Source organism: Tenebrio molitor, chromosome 3 (genome assembly GCF_963966145.1).
Source record: "Tenebrio molitor chromosome 3, icTenMoli1.1, whole genome shotgun sequence".
NCBI lineage: Eukaryota > Metazoa > Arthropoda > Insecta > Coleoptera > Tenebrionidae > Tenebrio > Tenebrio molitor.
The window spans coordinates 6,765,101-6,784,258 of NC_091048.1; the positions used below are offsets into that span (position 1 = coordinate 6,765,101).

Sequence of the window (19,158 nt, forward strand, 5' to 3'; positions counted from 1 at the left end):
ATAGGTTGAGAATTCATTTGAAATATTGCTTGGGCAAAGCAGATCTCCGACACGGCTTTATTAGTGAAAATACTTATTGTCAATATTCACGCCAATCAGAATATCATCTTGTTTTGTATCCATAAGAAGAAGTAAAATATCGTGCTTTCTCAAAACATTGTAGAAGAGTCGTTTATCTCAACCAATCCATAGATTTGAATTGACAATTAATCTTTTTCCTTCCCTCTCCAAAATTAATTTCTTTCAGTTTAGGACTTATAAAACCCTTGGTTCAACAACTCCTAGCTTAATTTACTTAATAACGACGTGCAAGACATTTTTTTTTTTGATGAAGCTTGGTTTCATCTTTCTGGTTTCATTGACACTCAAAATTCTAGAATTTGGTGGGAATATAACAACCACAATGTTACTGAGGTGCCATTGCATCCGATTAAAATTAGTGTTTAGATTGTAATGTCCCGAAAATCAAAATAATTGGTCCAATCTTTTTTAACAAATCTTAACACTCGAAGATACCAAAGACTCTTTCTTGGACCATTTATAAACGATCTGGATGATGCCAGTTAACAAACAGCTATTTTCAACAAGTTTAAGCTACTGCTCATATGATTCTAAGAACAATTTATTGTTTAGGATTCTTCCCAGGCCGATTGAGAAATCTAGGATTGTGGCCAAGCTGATTACCTGACTTGACTCCTCTTGATTTTTTTTTGTTATCCTATTTAAAAAACGTAGTGTTTAGAAACCCAATTGATAATTTGCAAGAACTGTAACAGGTAATGAAAATGCATGAATCTGCATGTTTTAATCATTTAAATAGAAGAGTTCAATTTTGTTTTAACAAACATATAAAAGTGTTATTGCAACACAGTCTTCTTTTTTCAATTAATTCATTGAATTCACGTTCTTTACGCCCCCTTAAAACCGCGTAAGCCTAATGTTTGTTGTCAAACACGGAATTGTCATCACAATGACCAACAATTCCATTAGCAACATATGAAACAATGTCACAACTTTTTTGTTAATTTATGAAGAAACAATATTTGAAAGATTATGATTGAAAAAGAACTCAACTTTGGAAAAATAGTTATTTTCATGTGAGTAGCGCTGTCAGATCACTTTTCAGGTATGAAGTCGAAATTTGAAGGACGAGGCGTCCGCCGAGTGATGCAAAACAGGCCGAATACCTGAAAACAGATATGAAGCCGAGGTTTGAAGCACGAGGCGTTAGCCGAGTCATGCAAAACAGGACGAATACCTGAAAACTGACAGCGCACGAATATTGAATAACGTTTTTCGTGTTCGTTTGGGCAAAGTTTTAAAAAACATTAATTCATTGTCCATTTTGAGGTTATCTTTGACAAATGTCAAGTTAGGTATATAAGCTAAGCTGAAAAGTTTATATATGTATTTAGTTATACAGAGTGTGTCAAAATTCGTGAATTCCGAATTCAGAGCGTGGGCGTGGTAGGGAAGCACCCAGTGGAACTCGAAAAAAAAAAAATCTCTCTTCCTGAAGAAGATATAAGCACTTTAATTTTGTTCGATTCATAGCAACCTTCATATCCACAGTAACAAAATACTATTCTAGCTACGTTGCCGTTCCATTTTTAAGAAAAATTATAAAAATTTAAGATTTTTTTACTCCAAAGTAAAGCTATTCTTCAAAAAATTGTTTTACGTTATTATTTTCCACAATCATCTACACATAAATAACAATAAACATTGAACTTTTCAGACTGTATTTGAAGAAAACGCACTTCAAAGAGTGCACTTTCAGACCAATGTATCTTGGCGGGGGGAGCCCCGATTTTTTTTTATTTCCATATCTGGACAACTGAAGTGATCCCCTACAACGCTCTAAATTCGGAATTCGCGAATTTTGAGACACCCTGTATATCACATTTCACGTTTGTATCTTCGGAAACACGAAAAAATTATTTCAACAAAAAGAAAAAGTTGATAGTTTTTGTGGTTATTTGATTCACTAAATTTTTTTTGAATAACAACTGAAACGGAAACATCTTGATAAAAGAAACTATGACCTGACTATTTACCTGATTTTTTTTAAATTAGTTAAGTAGAATGTTTAGATTGCTTTTGCAAGAAATTGTTAACCTTGTGATGATTATTTTTGTTTCTTTGAGAAGAAAAAAGTTAAAAAAACACAACTTTTCAATAAATAAAATTGATTATTTTTGTTTTTTGGAAAGAAAAAAAGTTAAAAAATCACAACTTTTCAATAAATAAAATTTTGTTATTTTGGTTAAAACGTCTTAATTATTTTGTGTCATTTTAAATAAAGTGGCCCCAATATTTTTAGGTTTTCTTGGCAAAAAAATATACAGCCTGTCCCAGAACTGTTTCCTCATAGAAAACAGGCATGTGCCGACAGCAAAAGAGACTTCAAAATGACTAAAATAAATTTTCCTGTAGCTCACATAAGCTAGACAGCAAAAAAAAAGATATCGCAACAAAATTCGAAATCGTCTTGTCTTGATGGTGCTCAACTCTGATTGGTCAAGTTTAGGATGTCTCGATTTTCGCTTATTGCGATAGGACTTTTTTTCTTTAAAATTCAGATTACCACATTTACCCAAATACATACTCCCTTTTTTCTCTGAGGAGACAGTTCTGGGACACCTGTATAACTCTGAGTGATTATTTTCATGCTTCACTAATAATTTGGATATTGTTATTAAAAATGGTTCAAATTTTGTTATTCTAAAGGGAATCTACTAAATGTTTTTTTTTTTAATATAAAAATTTTAAAGCTGTTTTGTGATCGTTTGAGAAAAAAAACAACCACCTTTCAGAGAAGTTGGATATTTTGATTGCAGTCAACGTAGTAAAAATAAGTACTATTCCGGACACGGAATCTTGGCCAACATTTTTTTGACATTTCTAAAAAAAATGATGTAAAAATCATTAGTGTCATTAATAAATGACAGTTATTAAAAATCACTTTGAAGTTTTTATTCTGGCATCAAGAAAGCAAGGAAATGGCATTATAGAGTCAAAAGTTGGGTTATATTCAATAAAGGCCAGTTCACACATATTTGTCAATTAAATGTCAGTTATGGCCAAGATTCCGTGTCCGGAATAGTACAGTTGGTTTAAGAAATTTATATACAGGGTGTATCTAAAATGCGCGAGAGCTTATTGAATGAAACGTTTTTTATATTTGATCTTTTTACGAAAAAGCGTTACAAATTTATTTAAAATTTGGAATAAATTGGCCATCAAAATATATACCCGCCTATGAGTAAGGGCGAAAATTTTCTGTTGTCAAAAAAGTTACATTGTTGTAGAAAAAAATAAATAATTAAAATTAAAATTCTCATGGTTCCAAAAAATAGAGACTAGTTGATCATAAAAAACGACTCATTTGGTGAAAATTGGGGGGCAAAAAATCTTGGAAATCTATAGCAAATTTTGCAAAATGTTATTATAAATTGGCGAGTTCTTCCACTGGTTAAAATTAACACACGTTTTTCAAATACACCCTGTATATCGTAAATAAAAGATTTTGATCAGAATTTGTAAAAAAATTAATCAAATTCAAATAAAAAATTATGCAGTAAAAATAATTTCAGTTATAAATATCAAAATGTTCCTTTTGATTTTTTAAATATTTATTTTGAATGTAGTTGCGGAGTCAATTTTTTAGAAACAATAATTAAATCGCACTCACCCCGGCAACGTCGTGGGGATACTTCTGTTGCACAAACACACTCCCCTCGTTGTAAGGGAACAACGGTGCGCGTCTCAGCTTCGATGCCATTTTCTTCAGATCACTATCGTGCACACAAATCACGGAGAACCACTAGGTGAGAACCGGCGGTTGGACAGCAAAAGAGTAACTGCTTTGCTCTTGTCGCGAATTCTTCCAAGAGGTACTGGAGAGAGAGAAAAACAAGAAATGCGGCCACAGTGTGACGTAGCGGTCAAGGAATCGATCGATCATCGATCAACATCCTACGAAAAACGCGGATCGTGGAAAAGGCGGAGTAAGAGTGGCGGCGTTCGTTTTCTTGGCAAATATTAGAAACTGCGATTAATTAAAAGAGTAATTGGTGCGGGAACCGACACGGCCGAGAGAAATGGATGCGGTAACAGTGAAAAGGAATGCGTCCGCAATTAAATAATAATTTGCAAGATATGTGTAGGGATTGGACGATCGAGAAAAAAATGTGTGAACTACCGCGAGCTGGTGTCGATAGGTCGTGATGATTCCTGAAGGTGGTTTCGGGTAATTCGAGACGCGGCGTGACATTTCTCAACTAGTGCATGTCAGATGCGATCAGCGGATGTTTGAGATGAATGATGATGAACTCTTTTGGGCCCAATTTCTGTTTCACACTGATAACTGTGTCGACGCAAAAAATCTGAATCTCGTGGTGTCTCATGGTGATGCACTCTTCCCAAGGATATTGCACGGTTTCATTTTTCCAGTCGTTTGTGATTGCTCCATTCTAGAATAAAAAAATATAAACATATAGTTCTCAACTTATAAAGAATATGCAAATATTGAACATCAGAATATACCAAATAAATAAATAGAATGCGATCAAACTGTCACGGTTAGATGTAACTTCCACGTACGGGGGTGGTTCATTATTTATTATGCTTGGCGTAGGAGTTCGTGACTGACAAATGGAAAAGTGTTTATCAACGAACGGTTATTTACTGCCAGTGATATATGTGAAATTTGGAATCAGGCGATCAATTATTCAGTGAAGCTTGTCTTTTTAAAAATAAATAAAATCGAGATCCAAGTAGTAATAAAATAGGAGTGTTTCTATAAAAAGGGTTTGGTGTCGCCAGAGATTTACTACATTTTTAGTGAAGTATTAAGCGAATTTAACTGCATCAAGTAGAGTGATATACAGGGTGCTTTTGAAATGCGTGCACAAATTTTAACCACGAGCTACTGGCTTCATGTAGAACTATGAAAAAAATATTTAAAAAATTCTATGCCAAAAAATAAAATGACATTTATTTTTTGAGCTACAATTTTTTTAAAGTGCTTTTAGTTTTCTACGTTGTCCTACAACCCCGTAGTTAAAATTTCGGCACATTTTAAAAATACACCCTGTATATCATGTTTTATAAAATGTACGCCAATACGAAGTAACCTATAGGAAATATGCTTTAAAACAAGGAAACCGCATTGGTGTATGTTTTATAAAATATGATATACAGGGTGTATTTTTAACATGTGCCGAAATTTTACCTACGAGGTTGTTTGACAACGCAGAAGACTAAAAGCAATTAAAAAAAATAAATGTCCTTTTATTTTTCGACAGGATTTTTTAAACATTTTTTCCGAGTTCTACATGAAGCCAGTAACTCCTGATTAAAATATCTGCACAACTTTCAAAATCACCCTGTATCGTCGGCTTTCTTTAGAAACCGTGTAAGTTCCATTCCATAATTATTAATTATTAATTAGCATTTGTTTTTCTTAAAAAAATTGTATATTGTTGTTCCTTATGTTTAGTTTATTTGCTATTTTAATTTGTTATTTTGTTGTTTTTTAAGAAACCATGTTTTATATCTAATTATGACCTATAACATTTTAGTATCAATTGCATTTTAATTTAAGTATCTACTTAAAATTAATTAACCAGCTGAAGCCTGCTCCAGTTTACTAAGTAGTGGAATAAATATTTCCCAGAAGTACTAGAACACTGTACACCTTTACCATTTACGCACAATGACCGGTTCTGCTGGACAATGTACACATAAGTCGGTGAATGTGCACATTAACCCTTTTTGCACCCTCACCGTAACATATACACCCAGTGTCTACACTAAAATGTCCCCGGGTCGGATATACTTATCTTTAGAGTACCACATTGGAGTATTGACCTGAAACCTTTTACAAAGAAATCAGTACAATGGAAAATTGAAACAAGACAACGCTTCTTCTTATAAGAAATGCGCCATGTACCATTCACAATGTTTGGTTCCTCCTATTTGCTAAATCGAGTCCCCAATCATGAAGCGGTGATCATGTAGATAAACAAGTGTAGTATATTAACATCTTAGATGCCTATGTTGAGCATTTCTGAATGTTTCTTTGCTTCTGTCAGTAATATATAAAATTAGAATTCAGTTGTATTTTTTATCTAAAAGTTTCAGCCCAAGATGTGAGTTGACATTATAGTTATTTATGATATAAGTGTTAAAAGTAAGATTTTATTTTGAGAGAAGGGAAGATTTCGGAACGAGCGCAGCGAGTGGAGAAACCCTTCGAACAAAATAAAATCACTTGAAACACGAATATCATACACTATCTTTTTTACAAACAGTACAAACACCATTAAAAAGGCTTAAAAAATGAGGTTGTGTTAAAAATATAATTGAAAGCAGGACGCAGAAGAGTATTGAGTCATGGAGTGTTGCCTGTTTTCAACATCGTCCCGATTGTAGGTAGGTAGAATAAAAAATATTCGTCTAAGACTAAATTCGAATTAGAATTTTTTGTTTGGTGTTCAACGTAGATTCACGTAACAAGTACTACGTGCCATTTTTAATACACCCTGTATAGACATATCAGTATTATTGCTGTAATATTTCATAACCGCACTGATCTTTATAGTGAAAAAACTCGACCGTCGAAAAATTCAAATTAATTAGTTTTTCAATGCCCAGTCAAAAATTATCCAAAACTGTTGTATCGAAACCAGAGGTTGCTTTAAAGTCAGGACCAAAGTTGCAAGGTGAGTGACTTAATTTCTTTTTTCTATTTTGCACCTATAACACAGTCAGTATAACACTCGGGTTTCGAAAAGGAACTCTTTTCGATACGCGTTTCAGGAACATTTACTTTAAATTCAAAACTTACAATTGTTCGTCTATTTACCAGCATTACCAACCCTTATATTTGCCAAATATAATTTTCCTAGCATTATGTTTTGGACTTTTTTTAAATTTAAGGGGCAAAATAGAAAAAATATTGTATTATACTTGTTTTATAAGCCATTTTGTCGCACTTGTTTGCTTATAGCACTCGTCGCTGCGCTCCTCGTGCTCTAAAAAACGCGTGCGATAAACTGGTGTCTTCTAAAACTCGTATAATAAATAACTACATATTACATATTTGGCTATTGGTATTTTTTAGAACTGATCTAAGAAAACGCGAATTCTTGTCAAACAGTCGCACATTTGAAAAGATTTTATCCGTTCGTTTTTATTTTTTTACAGAATCCTTGAACTGATACAACCAAAAGGAGTCTTAACTTTCGGTGACGATAATGATGCATTCTTTATTAACCATCAGTGAAAGAATTGATCTATTTACCTTTGCTTTCTTGAATTGTGATCAATGTGGAATACCTAGATTTCATCTCTGGTATTAGATTCAATAATTTCTCTCTAATAAAATTTGGTGTCGCATCTCACTTGCATTGCTCGTAAGTCTTTAATGTTTGATATTGATTATCAACGAACCTCTATAAAATGTAATAATTTTGTCTAAAAAAATGCCAAAGTACTGTTTATGAGAATGCTTCTCAAATATCGCGCGTTCAAATGAAATCCTGGGCTGAGTAGGCGTTGGAAAAATTAAACTGTTTAGAACAGTGTAAAGTTTGAATTTCCCGCCGTTTGACACGAATTGTTTACTCGGGACATAATTGAATTGTTTGTTTTCAGCAAAGGGTGCCCTTAGATATTTGCTTCGAGAATAGGAATCGTTACGTTATTCTATTTTTAATGTAAAACATTGCAAAGAAAGAAAAAAAAGAAAGATTTTTGGGCTCTAAATTTTAGGTTAGCTGTCAACATGCTCCAATTAATCTACGCTTTAAAAAATCACAACAATTGACAGTTTCCAACGCCTTCCCAGCCCAGGATTTCATTTGAACGCGCGATATTTTGTTGTCAAAGAATCACAGTAAAATATTTAAGAAAAATCATAAACAGTAACTTTCGACTTTTGAGTCTCCGATTGGTTTTATTCATTTTTATTAAGAATGTACTGTCAGCTCAATACTCATTTTAGAAATTTCCTTTGACTATCTTTCCATTACGCCTGAATGGATTTCACTCAAGTCTTTACTTGAATTTAATGAAGAAGCACATATTTAAACATATTTAATGCATCAATGACGAGAAGATACATCATGATCCATTAAAAAATGGTTATCGTGAATGCTTTCCAAACTTGTTAAGCGTAAAGTAAAGACTACACTTTCGAGTTTAATGAGATAAAGAAGATAATCTGTAAACGTTTTGTTTCATTTTTATTCTATGTACCTAGTGAACCAGAATTTAATGTAGTGTAGTGAAGATATAATATTTTTGTTTTATTCGTTATCCCAATACAAACACAAAACTTTTCATTGTTAAGTAACGAGTTAAAACATTATCTCAATAGAGATGTATGAAAAAGTTTAAAAATCAATATAAAAAATGAAAAATAATGTTTAGTTTAGTGAAATGAAGAAAACCAAGAATGTAATCAGAAACACGTTTATTTCTCTTCTTCCTTATATATCTATAACACCAATATAGAAGTAAAAAACGAATCAAATAAATATTATTAGTTCAAGTATTAAACCATTTGGTTTAGCAGCGGGACAAAAATGACTCACATCAATACATTACAATGGAATATTTTCCGTTTGTTGCTGATGGAGATTATTAAACTGGATTAAATTAATTTTTGAATGGAAAATACCATTTTTATATAGATCACGACACCAGAAAAAGACTAGTTTTGTAAACTTTACATGATGCATTCTATCTTTCATTTTTACAATAAACGGGAACCTCTCACAATTGACCTAAAAAATAGCATTGCATTAAGATGGTTAAACGGTGGTACGCTAAACGTAATTTGCATTAAAAATCAAACAATATATACAGGGTGTCTCAGCTAAGACTTTCGAGCCTAATATCTCGGTTATTTACCAACGGATTTTTATGAAATTTAAAATACAGATATTTTAGACCGTGAAGGTTCAATTAGTAATAATAAAATTACCTCAAGTTAAAATATGTAATTTTAACACATGTTTCCTTTATTGAAAAATATGCGCGATTATTATTAGATTGTTAAACATTAAAAAATAGGGGTCTACACAAACAATTAAGTAAATCACTTGTCTGATTCAACGAAGAGATTAGATTTTATCGTTAAAAATTTAATGTAAAATTTGAAGATATTTGAGCAGTTACTTTTTGAAACAATTGATGATTAATTTCCAAGCAACATTTTGTACACCCTTTAAAGTCTGTCAAAATTGGGCGCGGTTTATTAGAAACGTCAAATTGTGAAAATTTATACTCTAAAAATAGACTGCAGTGGCAGAAATTTCAATATTGTTGAAAAAGAAAAAAAAATTGCCTATGAAGAGTGTCGTAAGAACTTCAATGATACAGTTCGTTTTCTCATGGAACACTATCCAAATGTAGGCTTTACAAAATGTAAGGTTAAGAGAGTCGTCAATTTATTTGAAGACACAGGAAGCGTACGTGAACTAAATTACCTTGCTAAAATATCCCGATCGTGTTTTAGTCCTTTATGGAAGAATTAAAGCATCCAGTATAATAAATTACGTCCAAATGTTGTCTTTAGCTTTGTAAGTGTTTCTAAGGTTAGCAAGATAAACGTCAAATATGTCATCTGCGCTTCTGCGAAAAGGGATGATCAAAATTCTGCAAAAATGCGCGTTTGTTTCATACGCGTCTACGTTTTTGCATTTGCAGCCACGTTTAACACAGTTTTTTGCTTTTCTCTTGCAAACCAGACGTCTTTCAAGGACGAGTTTTTCCCTACGGCATTTTTTATTGACGATCAATTTTTTATATACATCTTAATTGATTCAACATTTTAAAAAGGCATGCAAAAATTACGTTTTTAAGACTTGGGTGATTGGATTTATGGGATTTTATTCTTCACCGTCTAAAATATCTGCATTTTAAATTTCACAAAAATCCGCTGGAAAACAACCGAGTTATTAGGCTCGAAAGTCTTAGCTGAGACACCCTGTATACATGTAGCAGTATAACGATGTTCCTTTGAAGATAACAAAGTTGAATCAAACCGTGATTGAAGTGAAAATACTATAAAAATAAATCATTAGATATTGATATTGATATTGATTAATCTCAAAAGATTGGCACTAGGCGTCAACTGGTTCACTATACAGAGGTGTTTTTATAATGCACGTCCAAAAAAAAACATTTTTTTAATTAATCGAAATGATGGGTACCACATTGTTTGGACATCTTGTTGTTAAATCTTAGCGATCATAAAATGACAACCGAAGGTGAGAGTCAAGAATGACAAGAGATCATAATTAAGTCTTAAAATGTGAAAATTATAAAATAATTGTTGTTTTAAAAGGAAAAAAGAAATTTGTAAGGACTTTGCGCCTCGCGAGTGGTTCATAATGCCCCTCCATAATGTAAGACAGTCATTTGGGCATTTCTGTCGACTTCCATTTTAATTTGCAAAATTCAAACTAACGTGACAAATGTCTGACAGTTTGAAAAGTGAAATTCACATTTTATTAGTGTTGATAAACAACTAGACCTGTAGTATATTAGAAATTTCGAACAAATTTTTAGATACGAGTATACTCAATTTCATATAAATGTGCATCTAAGCAAGCCATGAAAATCTGATTTTCTGTTGGTAGTAAAGCTAAAGCTAGTGACTTTGACTTTCAAAGTTACTTGCTCTGCGCGAACCCGATTTGACTAATTTTTCAGTTTTTGTCCATTTTAACATTGCTGATTTCAAAAGCAATGTTACGTCTTTTTACTGATTAAATTAAAGTAATTCTTATTTGTTTTTGTCTTTGTATTTCTACCAAGTAAAGATTTATTGGACATTACCTTCATAAATGTGACTTTTGTAATGTAACTAAATTAAAGGTGCTTTTACAAATGCACAGCTCACTTGATGAACATTTATATGAAATCAATTATATGTGTTTTTATTTCCAATTCGATTGACTTATCGTACAAAATGTTTCTTATTGACTTCGACCCACCGTCACTAATTACCAGTTTTTTGTACGTGACTTTGAAAACACCCTGTAAGTCAGATTCGCTTTACATTTTTTAAGTGAGCCTCCAATTTCGCGCTGGAAGCTTACACAATTATCTTGCAGACGAGGATCCTGACCCCGCGTGTGTATGTCCAGTTCAGGAAATGTTGCTCCTTTATACGCAACAAAACGCACAGTCATGCCCATACAACTCTTGTTCCGTATAACCGGACCCGAACCGGACCGACTGCCAAGGAAGCATCATCAGAAGCGCCTCCAGGCTATAGGTCGCATCTTGTACCTCGACACCTGAACTTGAACCGTTACGAAACGATTACATTATACGACGTCCATTAATACGGAATACTTTCTACCAAAAACGCATCCAGAGGGGTCCAACAGTTCCACAGTACTCTGATTTTCTCATGGATTTTTTGTAATGGTTGTCGTTCACTAATTATTGCAAATAACAGAGGATTCGAATGGTACCCGTGAGGTACGCCGGCGGTTAGTCAAAGAGGTGCATTATTCATTGACTGTAATTTATTATACTGTCTTTACCACTGATTAAAAAAAATACAGACACAAAAGGAACAAAGAGATGTTATCATATTGTAGTTTCAATTTTGTGAAATTAGTATTCTGGTGGTCACTTCTTAAGAAAATTCTCTCCGAGTGGGCTATCAGTGGCATAACGACGAGACCTTCCATGCAATTCGTTAATGGTCAATTTATTTTCTGAATTACTGTTATGAGAAGCGATTGTCTTTGGAATTATTCAAAGTGGTGATACGGCTGTTTTGGTGAAACCGTTCAGTTAATAAATTAGAGTGTAATTTGAAGCATTATTATTTTTCTTATTTGTTGCAAATTGCAGGAAATGTTCAATTTAAATTTAAAAATATCCTCCACCTACTCGAATTTAATAAAACGTAACGTTCCTAGCTGCGTCAGTGGACGAAATAGTACTCAAGGAGTGAAATAAATTTTTTCTCGGCCGTAAAGTTGTAAAGCCACTAAACAATTAAATAATTAATTCTCACTTACGTAAATTAACGACGAGACGTATTTTTCGCATCATTAGTTTAAATAAACAGGACGCAAATTAAATTTAGAAATACCAGATGGCCTCGTTGCATCCTTAATTTTAGAACACTTTTCCGAAATATAAATCTGGGAGATCAGTCAAAATATAAACTAATTAAGGTTGCGTTTAGTTACACTTCAAGAATAAATAATTATTTGTTGGAATGAAAATAATTCTAGGCGAGATTTTTTAAAATGCAGAAATCAAATAGGTGACGTACTGGGAAGTCTTATCGCATCTTATCATATTACGAGTATTTGCGGATGGAATCAATATTTACAAGAATTAATGATCTGAATTCTTGTCTCGGTAAACAGAAATGAATAAATATGAAGTAGAATAAAATGTGCAAATAATATGTTTTCCAAGAAAGTCTTGAGAACATCGAAGTTTAAAATCAAATGAGTTCAGACGAATCTGAAACAACATAGACATTTTTAATAAAATAAGAAATAAATGTATAAAAACTAATAAAATCATCGAATTGTAGAAAGAATTTCTCAATTTTTTTTTGTTAAAATCATCCAATACGTAAGTCTGTTCCGTAAACACCATTCACGTTATTTTGGGATAATGCATGGGAGGCCATGATTTATTTTTTTAACGTTGGACACCTTTGATTTCCGTCACTAAAGTGCCTGATATGTGGATCTGTCAAAATGAACATAACATGTTGCTGAAATCCCCCGATGTCTGAGTATTCGTCTATTACAAACTAGTAAAACTGACAACAATGCACTAGACATTGACGCTATTTATAACCTCAAACTTAGAAAAACATAACCTAATTCAACAGACAGCTTTACTGGCAAATTAAATTCAAAATTTCTGTGGTCTCCCATTATGCCAAAACAACGTTAATACATTTTAGATTGTTCTTCTTTTACCCATCTTGGCTTTTTCTTCACATTTGAAGGTTCTGGTTATCGTTTTGTTTTTTCCAACTAAAAATCCAAAATCGTGATTTTCTATTCCTCTATTTTAAGTAGGTTTATTTCTCCATTTTACGTATATTTTTTCTTCGCGTTCTTCCTTTTCGATAATTAATATTACAACACTATTTGACTTAGTTTCTTTTTCTGTTTGTTGTAGTCGTTAAATCCACATCTGCTATGATGATGAATGCTTTATTTTCTGATTCCTGATTACATTTTCTTTCATAAAACAGCAATTCCAAAAAAAAAAACTGTTTTATTCCTATCTTCCACCCCTTTCCTTCTCTGTTCTTTCCCTCCCCTTCGCTTTCTCAAAGCAATTTCGAGATGGTCCAACTCTACTCTCCTATTCTGAATTCTTCTACTTTTTCCCATGCTCCTTCGTTCGCTATTCCGTAATCTATCATTGTTTCCCCTCTGCTACCTATACAGGTCCAGTCCCCTTCTTCGTCCCCTTGTTTGTTCCCGTCAATCTCTTCCCCTCTGCATTTTCCACCTTGTCTTTGGATTTTCTTTTCCCATCCCCTCTCTCCTCTTCTCAATTTCTTGCTACTCTTTCTTCTATTCTCCTGTTGAAGTCCCCTCCCAAGAGTATACGATCTTCCCGCTTTTCTTTCATTGCGTCTTCTTGTTGTCTTCATTTATTTACTGTATATTGTCATTATTCTGCACCATTTACTGCCTATATGCACTTTTCTTTCCATGCATCCTTCTTCTTCTCCCTTTTCTTGTCGCTTTTCTTTAATCCCCAATTTCACCCCTATTGTTATTCCCCGGTAGCTCTCCCCTTTTTGTTTTTTCTTTTTGCCCCTTGACCTTCCCATTTGTACTCTTTCGGTAGCGACTTTCCCCTTTGTGCTTCTATTCCGGTTTCCGTTTTCTTTGTCCATCTACCTTTTTATACACCTAGTCTTTAAACCTTTTCTCGCCGGTTCGTCTTCTCTTCTTCTCCCTTCTTCTAAACATTTTTCTTCAGTTTCTCTTCTCTCTCATCCCATATAAACCATTCCCCATTTATCTGCATCTTCCTGCATCCTATTTTCACCCTTTTTCCTCTATCTCTCTCTTCTCTAGCCACCTCTCTTAACCTCTTTTGTGTTTCTCTTTCTTCGTTTCTCAAATCGTCATCTATTTACATCCTCTCACCTTTTCTTTCCTTCAACTTACTCTTATTTAGCATAATGTTCTTCTTCTGCTCCCAACTTTCTATTTTTGCCAGCATCATCTTATCTTTATTTATTTTAAATGCTTTACGTTCACTTTTACACTTATCACCCTTTCTAACCATTCTTCCACCCCCCTCTCTATATTTCCTTTTATTCCCCTTATTCCTGTTATTATAACATTATTCTCTCTCCTTCTTTTGTCTTTGTTCCATCTTTTCCTCTATCATTTTCATCCTTTTCAACCAATCTGCCTCCTCCGCCTGCCATTTTTCTTCTCTTCCTCTCATCTCCTCTCTCACTGCCGCTAATTCCTTTCTTAGTACATACTTTGTTCTCCTGTCTTATTTCCGCCGTATGCTCTCTTATCTCTCTAATCAAGGTTTTCCTTTCCTTACCCATTTCCTTGCTTTTATTTCCTTCTTTGCTTCTACTTGGAGATCTTCCCATTCTGGAGCTCTTTCTGAATGGGCTCGTACCTTCTTCAGACGTCCTACTCTCTTATCTTTCTCTCTTGCTGGATTCTTTGTTTACTTTCGGCAATTTCAGCATGCCCTTTCTTTCTTGCCCGCTGCCTTCTGCTTATCACCTCTCACTCGCTCGTCGCTCTTTACGTTAGTAATCTCTGCACTTTTTTACTAAACTCGTCTGCTCACTATCACTGCCAGACCAGGTATCCCCACATCTACTAATTTCTATTGTAATGCTATTTATCATTGCTGTGTTGTTTTTCCTGCTCTTCTTCTTTAACACCTACGTGCCACACGAAACCACTTGATTCATCCCAGCCCCCCGAGGAACTCGAACTATGTTTTGAAAAAGCAAAAAGGGAGATTATTGCTGTATTAGTACCATTCTCAGACGATACTTGTGAAAAGTTAGAACGAATTTGTGATTAATTTTGTGTAATTTATTTGCAGCAAGAAAATGTAGCCGAAATCAGTTCGAATGCCGCTCTACTAGCGAGTGCATAGCAATTTATAACGCCTGCGATGGTATTCCACAATGTGCTGATGGTAGCGATGAAGCACCGGAGTTGGGCTGTCCGGATTCGTTAACCACTTCAGTACCAGCACCGGTACATCTCACCAATCCGATCCAGCCAGCAAGATACGACTCAAATGTAAGTGTCAGATAAAGTTAATTTAAAAATTACAAATTTTACAAAACATTTACAAAAAAAGGAACCAGAAATTTTCGCGTGCAGATTAAGACGCAGGAATTTTGGAATCTTATCGTTGACGTTTCTAATAGTATTATTAATTAAGTATCAAAATTTTTCTCATATTTGGAAAGATGCTAGGTGGCAATCGATGATTGTCAAAACAAGTGCACAGTAATGGTAGCAAAGTTGCTGTTTATTAAGACAGTTTGGTGGCTACCTTTTATTGAGAAAAAAACAAGCCTATCAACAAATCAAACTTTTAAGCCATCTTTGTTGGAGTTATCAATATGCCACTGTCAGTACTGTAATCACCATCTACAGCTGTCAGCACAATCTCATAGTTCTTGCAGGCGTTGAAGTTACGCAAAATAATAAAATCTTCGCTCATCTCAGGTTCCGTAACTTGAAACTCCTTCTCACCCTTTAACCTGTACTTCAGATAGAAATACTCTCCCGGATTATTCCTGACATCAGGCAACCACAACACCATGCAATCAACAAGACAGCGTTTTTCAGAATCTGCTTCAGGTGTCGCGGTAGTCGATTTCTTCTCGACTGACTTGGCTTGAGTCTTCTTGGTCTCGTTGAAAATCAGATAGTCATAGTAGTCGTACTCTTGCCTTTCGTTCCCTTTACCTTGCTGTTCCTCGTCTTCTGCAGGAGCCACCGGTGTTGGTGATGACCTGTAACACATCTCGTCCCTACTAGGGAGGGTGTAGTTAATTTTGTAAATAAATTTCGGTGGGAAGGGTTCAGCGGAGGTGTGAGGTTCCAAGAGTACTTCTGTCGTCTTTCTACAAACAACAAAAATTATTTCTGATCGGAAAATTGAAAATTGTTTACATCTCGCTTTCTCCGGCGCAGTTGAAAGCCGAAATTCCGATCCGGTACCGGACTCCTTCTTTCAATCCGGTCAGTTTGGCCTGGAACTTGTCCGGATCGTTGATCTGATGAGAGTTTTCTCCGATTTTGCTTTGCAAAGAGGTATCGTTGATTTCGCTGCAATAGACCTTGTACCCCAAGAGAATTCCGTTGGGTTGAGTCGGTCTGGTCCACTGGATCAGAATCGACTTGTTACTCAGAGTGAAAGCGGTGAGGACGTAAGGGAGGTTTGGTTCTGGAACAAGATTTTATTTCATCATTTTTGGCTACATTTCAACGAAAATGTCATCTTCAAGATCGCCATCGTCATCTGTACCTGTCTGAGGTGCATCGAAACTGATGGTGTCGCTGTTGGGACCCACGTACTTCTCGTTCCTGGCACTGACGGTGATGAAGTTTTTCGAAAATGGGAAAAATTCCACACTGGCTCTTGTAATGTCCGGCGGAAATGCGTACACTTGACTCCCTACGTTGTTCCAAGTGCGCACCAAGTATCCCTTGAAGCTACCCCTCAAGGACTGGGGATCCACCGGGTCCCATTCGATCAAAACTTGCCGACCCTTTATTTCCAAGAGGGTCAGGTTGGCGGGTGCATCCAAGGGTATCAACTCTCCTACAAATCGCAACAGATTTCGCTTTAATTTCTAGTAACTTGGTAAACGGTACTCACTGGTACTACCACCGACCAAAGACACAAACAACAACCCCAAGACCACACAACAGTGTGCCGACATGATCGCGAATTGGAAACGGAATGTAACGTCGACGGAAACATTCCTTAATGGTGCAGAGGAGTTTCGTACTTGACGATCTAATTTCCTAATTTGAAGGAATTCGTCAATTTTCTAATGTTCCGTTCTAGATTCCACAACAACTCCATCCTTTACCTCCAGCCTTGTCGCAATCGGAAATTTATCGCCCACAAGATGCGCTGGGTCCGCAGATGCAACAGGTACCCCATCAGGAGGGGGACTTCTTGAGGCCGTTGCCCAATTCCCGGACGAACTTGAATTCGCGGTTGCCGTTCGACAATCAACAGCTTCAGTACGGGCCTGGTCCCGTGCAGATGCAAGCGAATAATTGGGGCCCCCATCAAGCTCAGATGCCGCCGCCAATACCGCAATATGCAGGTGAGACGTAAATTACTTGGTGTAGGTAAGGTGGCAAAAATGCGCTAAGCAGAAAAATGTTGCTCGACTGGAAGCAGATTCTTGTAAAAGAAATAATCAAGAAAACATGACAGCTCGGGAAATTGCTTTTAAGTTTTATAACAAGCAGACGAGAGCAGAATGACGATGTAAACGTGCAATATTATGACTGATTTATTAAATTAGATGTTTAGTGAAATTGTTTACAACCACTTTTCCATTAACTCTTAATTGTTTTCCCGACGCTAAACACAGTTTTCAAAATTAAGTGTTACTGCAGTAAACACCAAGTGGTCCATCAAATTTCAATTAAGCACTATTCCGACATTCGTTTAATTTTTGTTGGATATGTACCAAAGTGTTTTCTTTAAATACAAAATTTCCCAGTTTTCTTGCTGATGTATTAGGTAAAACTATTTAGAGATATTTACAAAACTCTTCATTTATTTTTAATGAAACTGGATGTTTGTTTTTCTGTCATTCGAGGTTATGTTTGATTGTTATCCTTTAAGTTTTTTGAGTTTAATCAAGATTTGTAAAAAAATGATAAATAGTGCCTGCAACTTATTTAGAAAACAACAAAGGATCAAACAAAAAATTATCTTCTCGTTGGCGGCTAAGATGACATATTCATTTCGAAACGTCCGAAATCGCGAAAATGTTGTAAAGGTTGGTACAATGAGGGACATGGAATCCTGGGCAGTCTGTCATTGTCATTTCAAAAAGTGTCAATGTAAATGCACCTTTACCGTCATTATAATTGATATTTTCAAAAAAACTGTCAACTTAGTTATGAGTAGCTAAGGTATGGTTTAGAAATTTTGACAACTGAATGACACATCTGCCCAGTTTTCCGTGTCCCCAATAGTACATTGGGAAGTATCCTTTGAGGCAACCTTTCACCGTAGATTTGACTTAATTTTGAACTAAATGACAACAAAAAGTCTAATATGATTTTTTAATACAGTTAATACAGTGGCTCCCAAACTTTTTTTGAAAAAAATTTAGCCCCTTTTTCTCGAAAAATATCAACATTTGTATAAGGCAGTAGTGGCTCAATCGTTACATTTTGTGGAATTCTATCACAGCTTAAAATATCTGCACAACTTTCAAAAATCAGTCTGTATGTAGGGGCAATGGAAAATAAATAATAATAGGTACATACAGGGTGTCCCAAAAATGGCGTACTAACGGTGCACTACGGTGTAGAAGAGATTACCGTAAACGTCAGAAAAATGTTAAAAACATTCTACGTATTTGTTGATTTGGCGGTCTTTGAAAGTGGCACTTAACAGGTCAATTATATAACTGTATAAAAAAAATAGTCCTTTCAAAGAAAGCAACATTATTTGGTAGAAATATGTGTAATGAATAATGATAAATAAATCGAACCTCGATGCCATCCCCCTTTTTAGATTTTTTTAGTTTTTCATAACGGCTGTAAATCGGAAATTAATTCTATAAAAACAAAGAATATCCAGAGAAAATTCTAAATTTCTATTATAGTGTCCAAAAAGTCTGGAAACACCCCAATAAAATAGAAACGAATGATTTTCGAGAAAAACGCAAAAACAGGTGAACTAGCATTTTCAAAAAGCTTTCTGTTGATAGTATCTGTTTGCTATTTTTGATGACCTTGAAAGAGTTATGATGTCATTAGAGGTTTTTTTAAATGGCAACGTTACATCTGTTGGTACTATCGTTTTTAATAGATCTTTTTTTTTAATTGTCTAGCCGACGGTCAAAAAAATTTTCAATTAACATAAGAA

The 19,158-nt window shown here is 34.7% G+C and overlaps 3 protein-coding genes across 5 annotated transcripts in view; 1 reads left to right on the forward strand and 2 right to left on the reverse strand.

Moving 5' to 3' along the window:
• LOC138125369 (protein phosphatase 1 regulatory subunit 14B) overlaps positions 1-3,855 on the reverse strand; it is a 67,186-nt gene extending 63,331 nt beyond the window's left edge. Inside the window, exon 1 of the mRNA XM_069040639.1 lies at positions 3,695-3,855. Within this exon, the coding sequence (XP_068896740.1) occupies positions 3,695-3,784 (90 nt within the window). The 5' untranslated portion in view covers positions 3,785-3,855. The remainder of the gene's footprint in view (positions 1-3,694) is intronic.
• The window catches only part of LOC138125366 (uncharacterized), a 46,991-nt gene that overhangs the window by 11,630 nt on the left and 16,203 nt on the right, over positions 1-19,158 (forward strand). For all 3 annotated transcript variants that reach the window (XM_069040635.1, XM_069040637.1, XM_069040636.1), the window contains exons 4-5: positions 15,115-15,317; positions 17,104-17,371. In XM_069040635.1, coding sequence (XP_068896736.1) covers positions 15,115-15,317; positions 17,104-17,371 — 471 coding nt within the window. The remainder of the gene's footprint in view (positions 1-15,114; positions 15,318-17,103; positions 17,372-19,158) is intronic.
• Positions 15,525-17,041, reverse strand: LOC138125368 (neuroglian-like). Its single transcript, XM_069040638.1, has 4 exons — positions 16,912-17,041; positions 16,558-16,854; positions 16,203-16,476; positions 15,525-16,153 (listed from the first exon to the last, which is right to left on the reverse strand). Exons 1-4 carry the CDS (start codon positions 16,973-16,975, stop codon positions 15,619-15,621), a joined length of 1,170 nt encoding a protein of 389 aa, XP_068896739.1. The 5' UTR covers positions 16,976-17,041; the 3' UTR covers positions 15,525-15,618.

Coding starts and splice junctions, on each gene's coding strand:
- LOC138125368 (XM_069040638.1), bottom strand. CDS start 16,975: ATGTCGGCACACTGTTGTGTGGTCTTGGGGTTGTTGTTTGTGTCTTTG. Junction 16,855..16,911: donor TTTGGTCGGTGGTAGTACCA/GTGAGTACCGTT, acceptor TGCGATTTGTAG/GAGAGTTGATACCCTTGGAT. Junction 16,154..16,202: donor TGCGCCGGAGAAAGCGAGAT/GTAAACAATTTT, acceptor TGTTGTTTGTAG/AAAGACGACAGAAGTACTCT.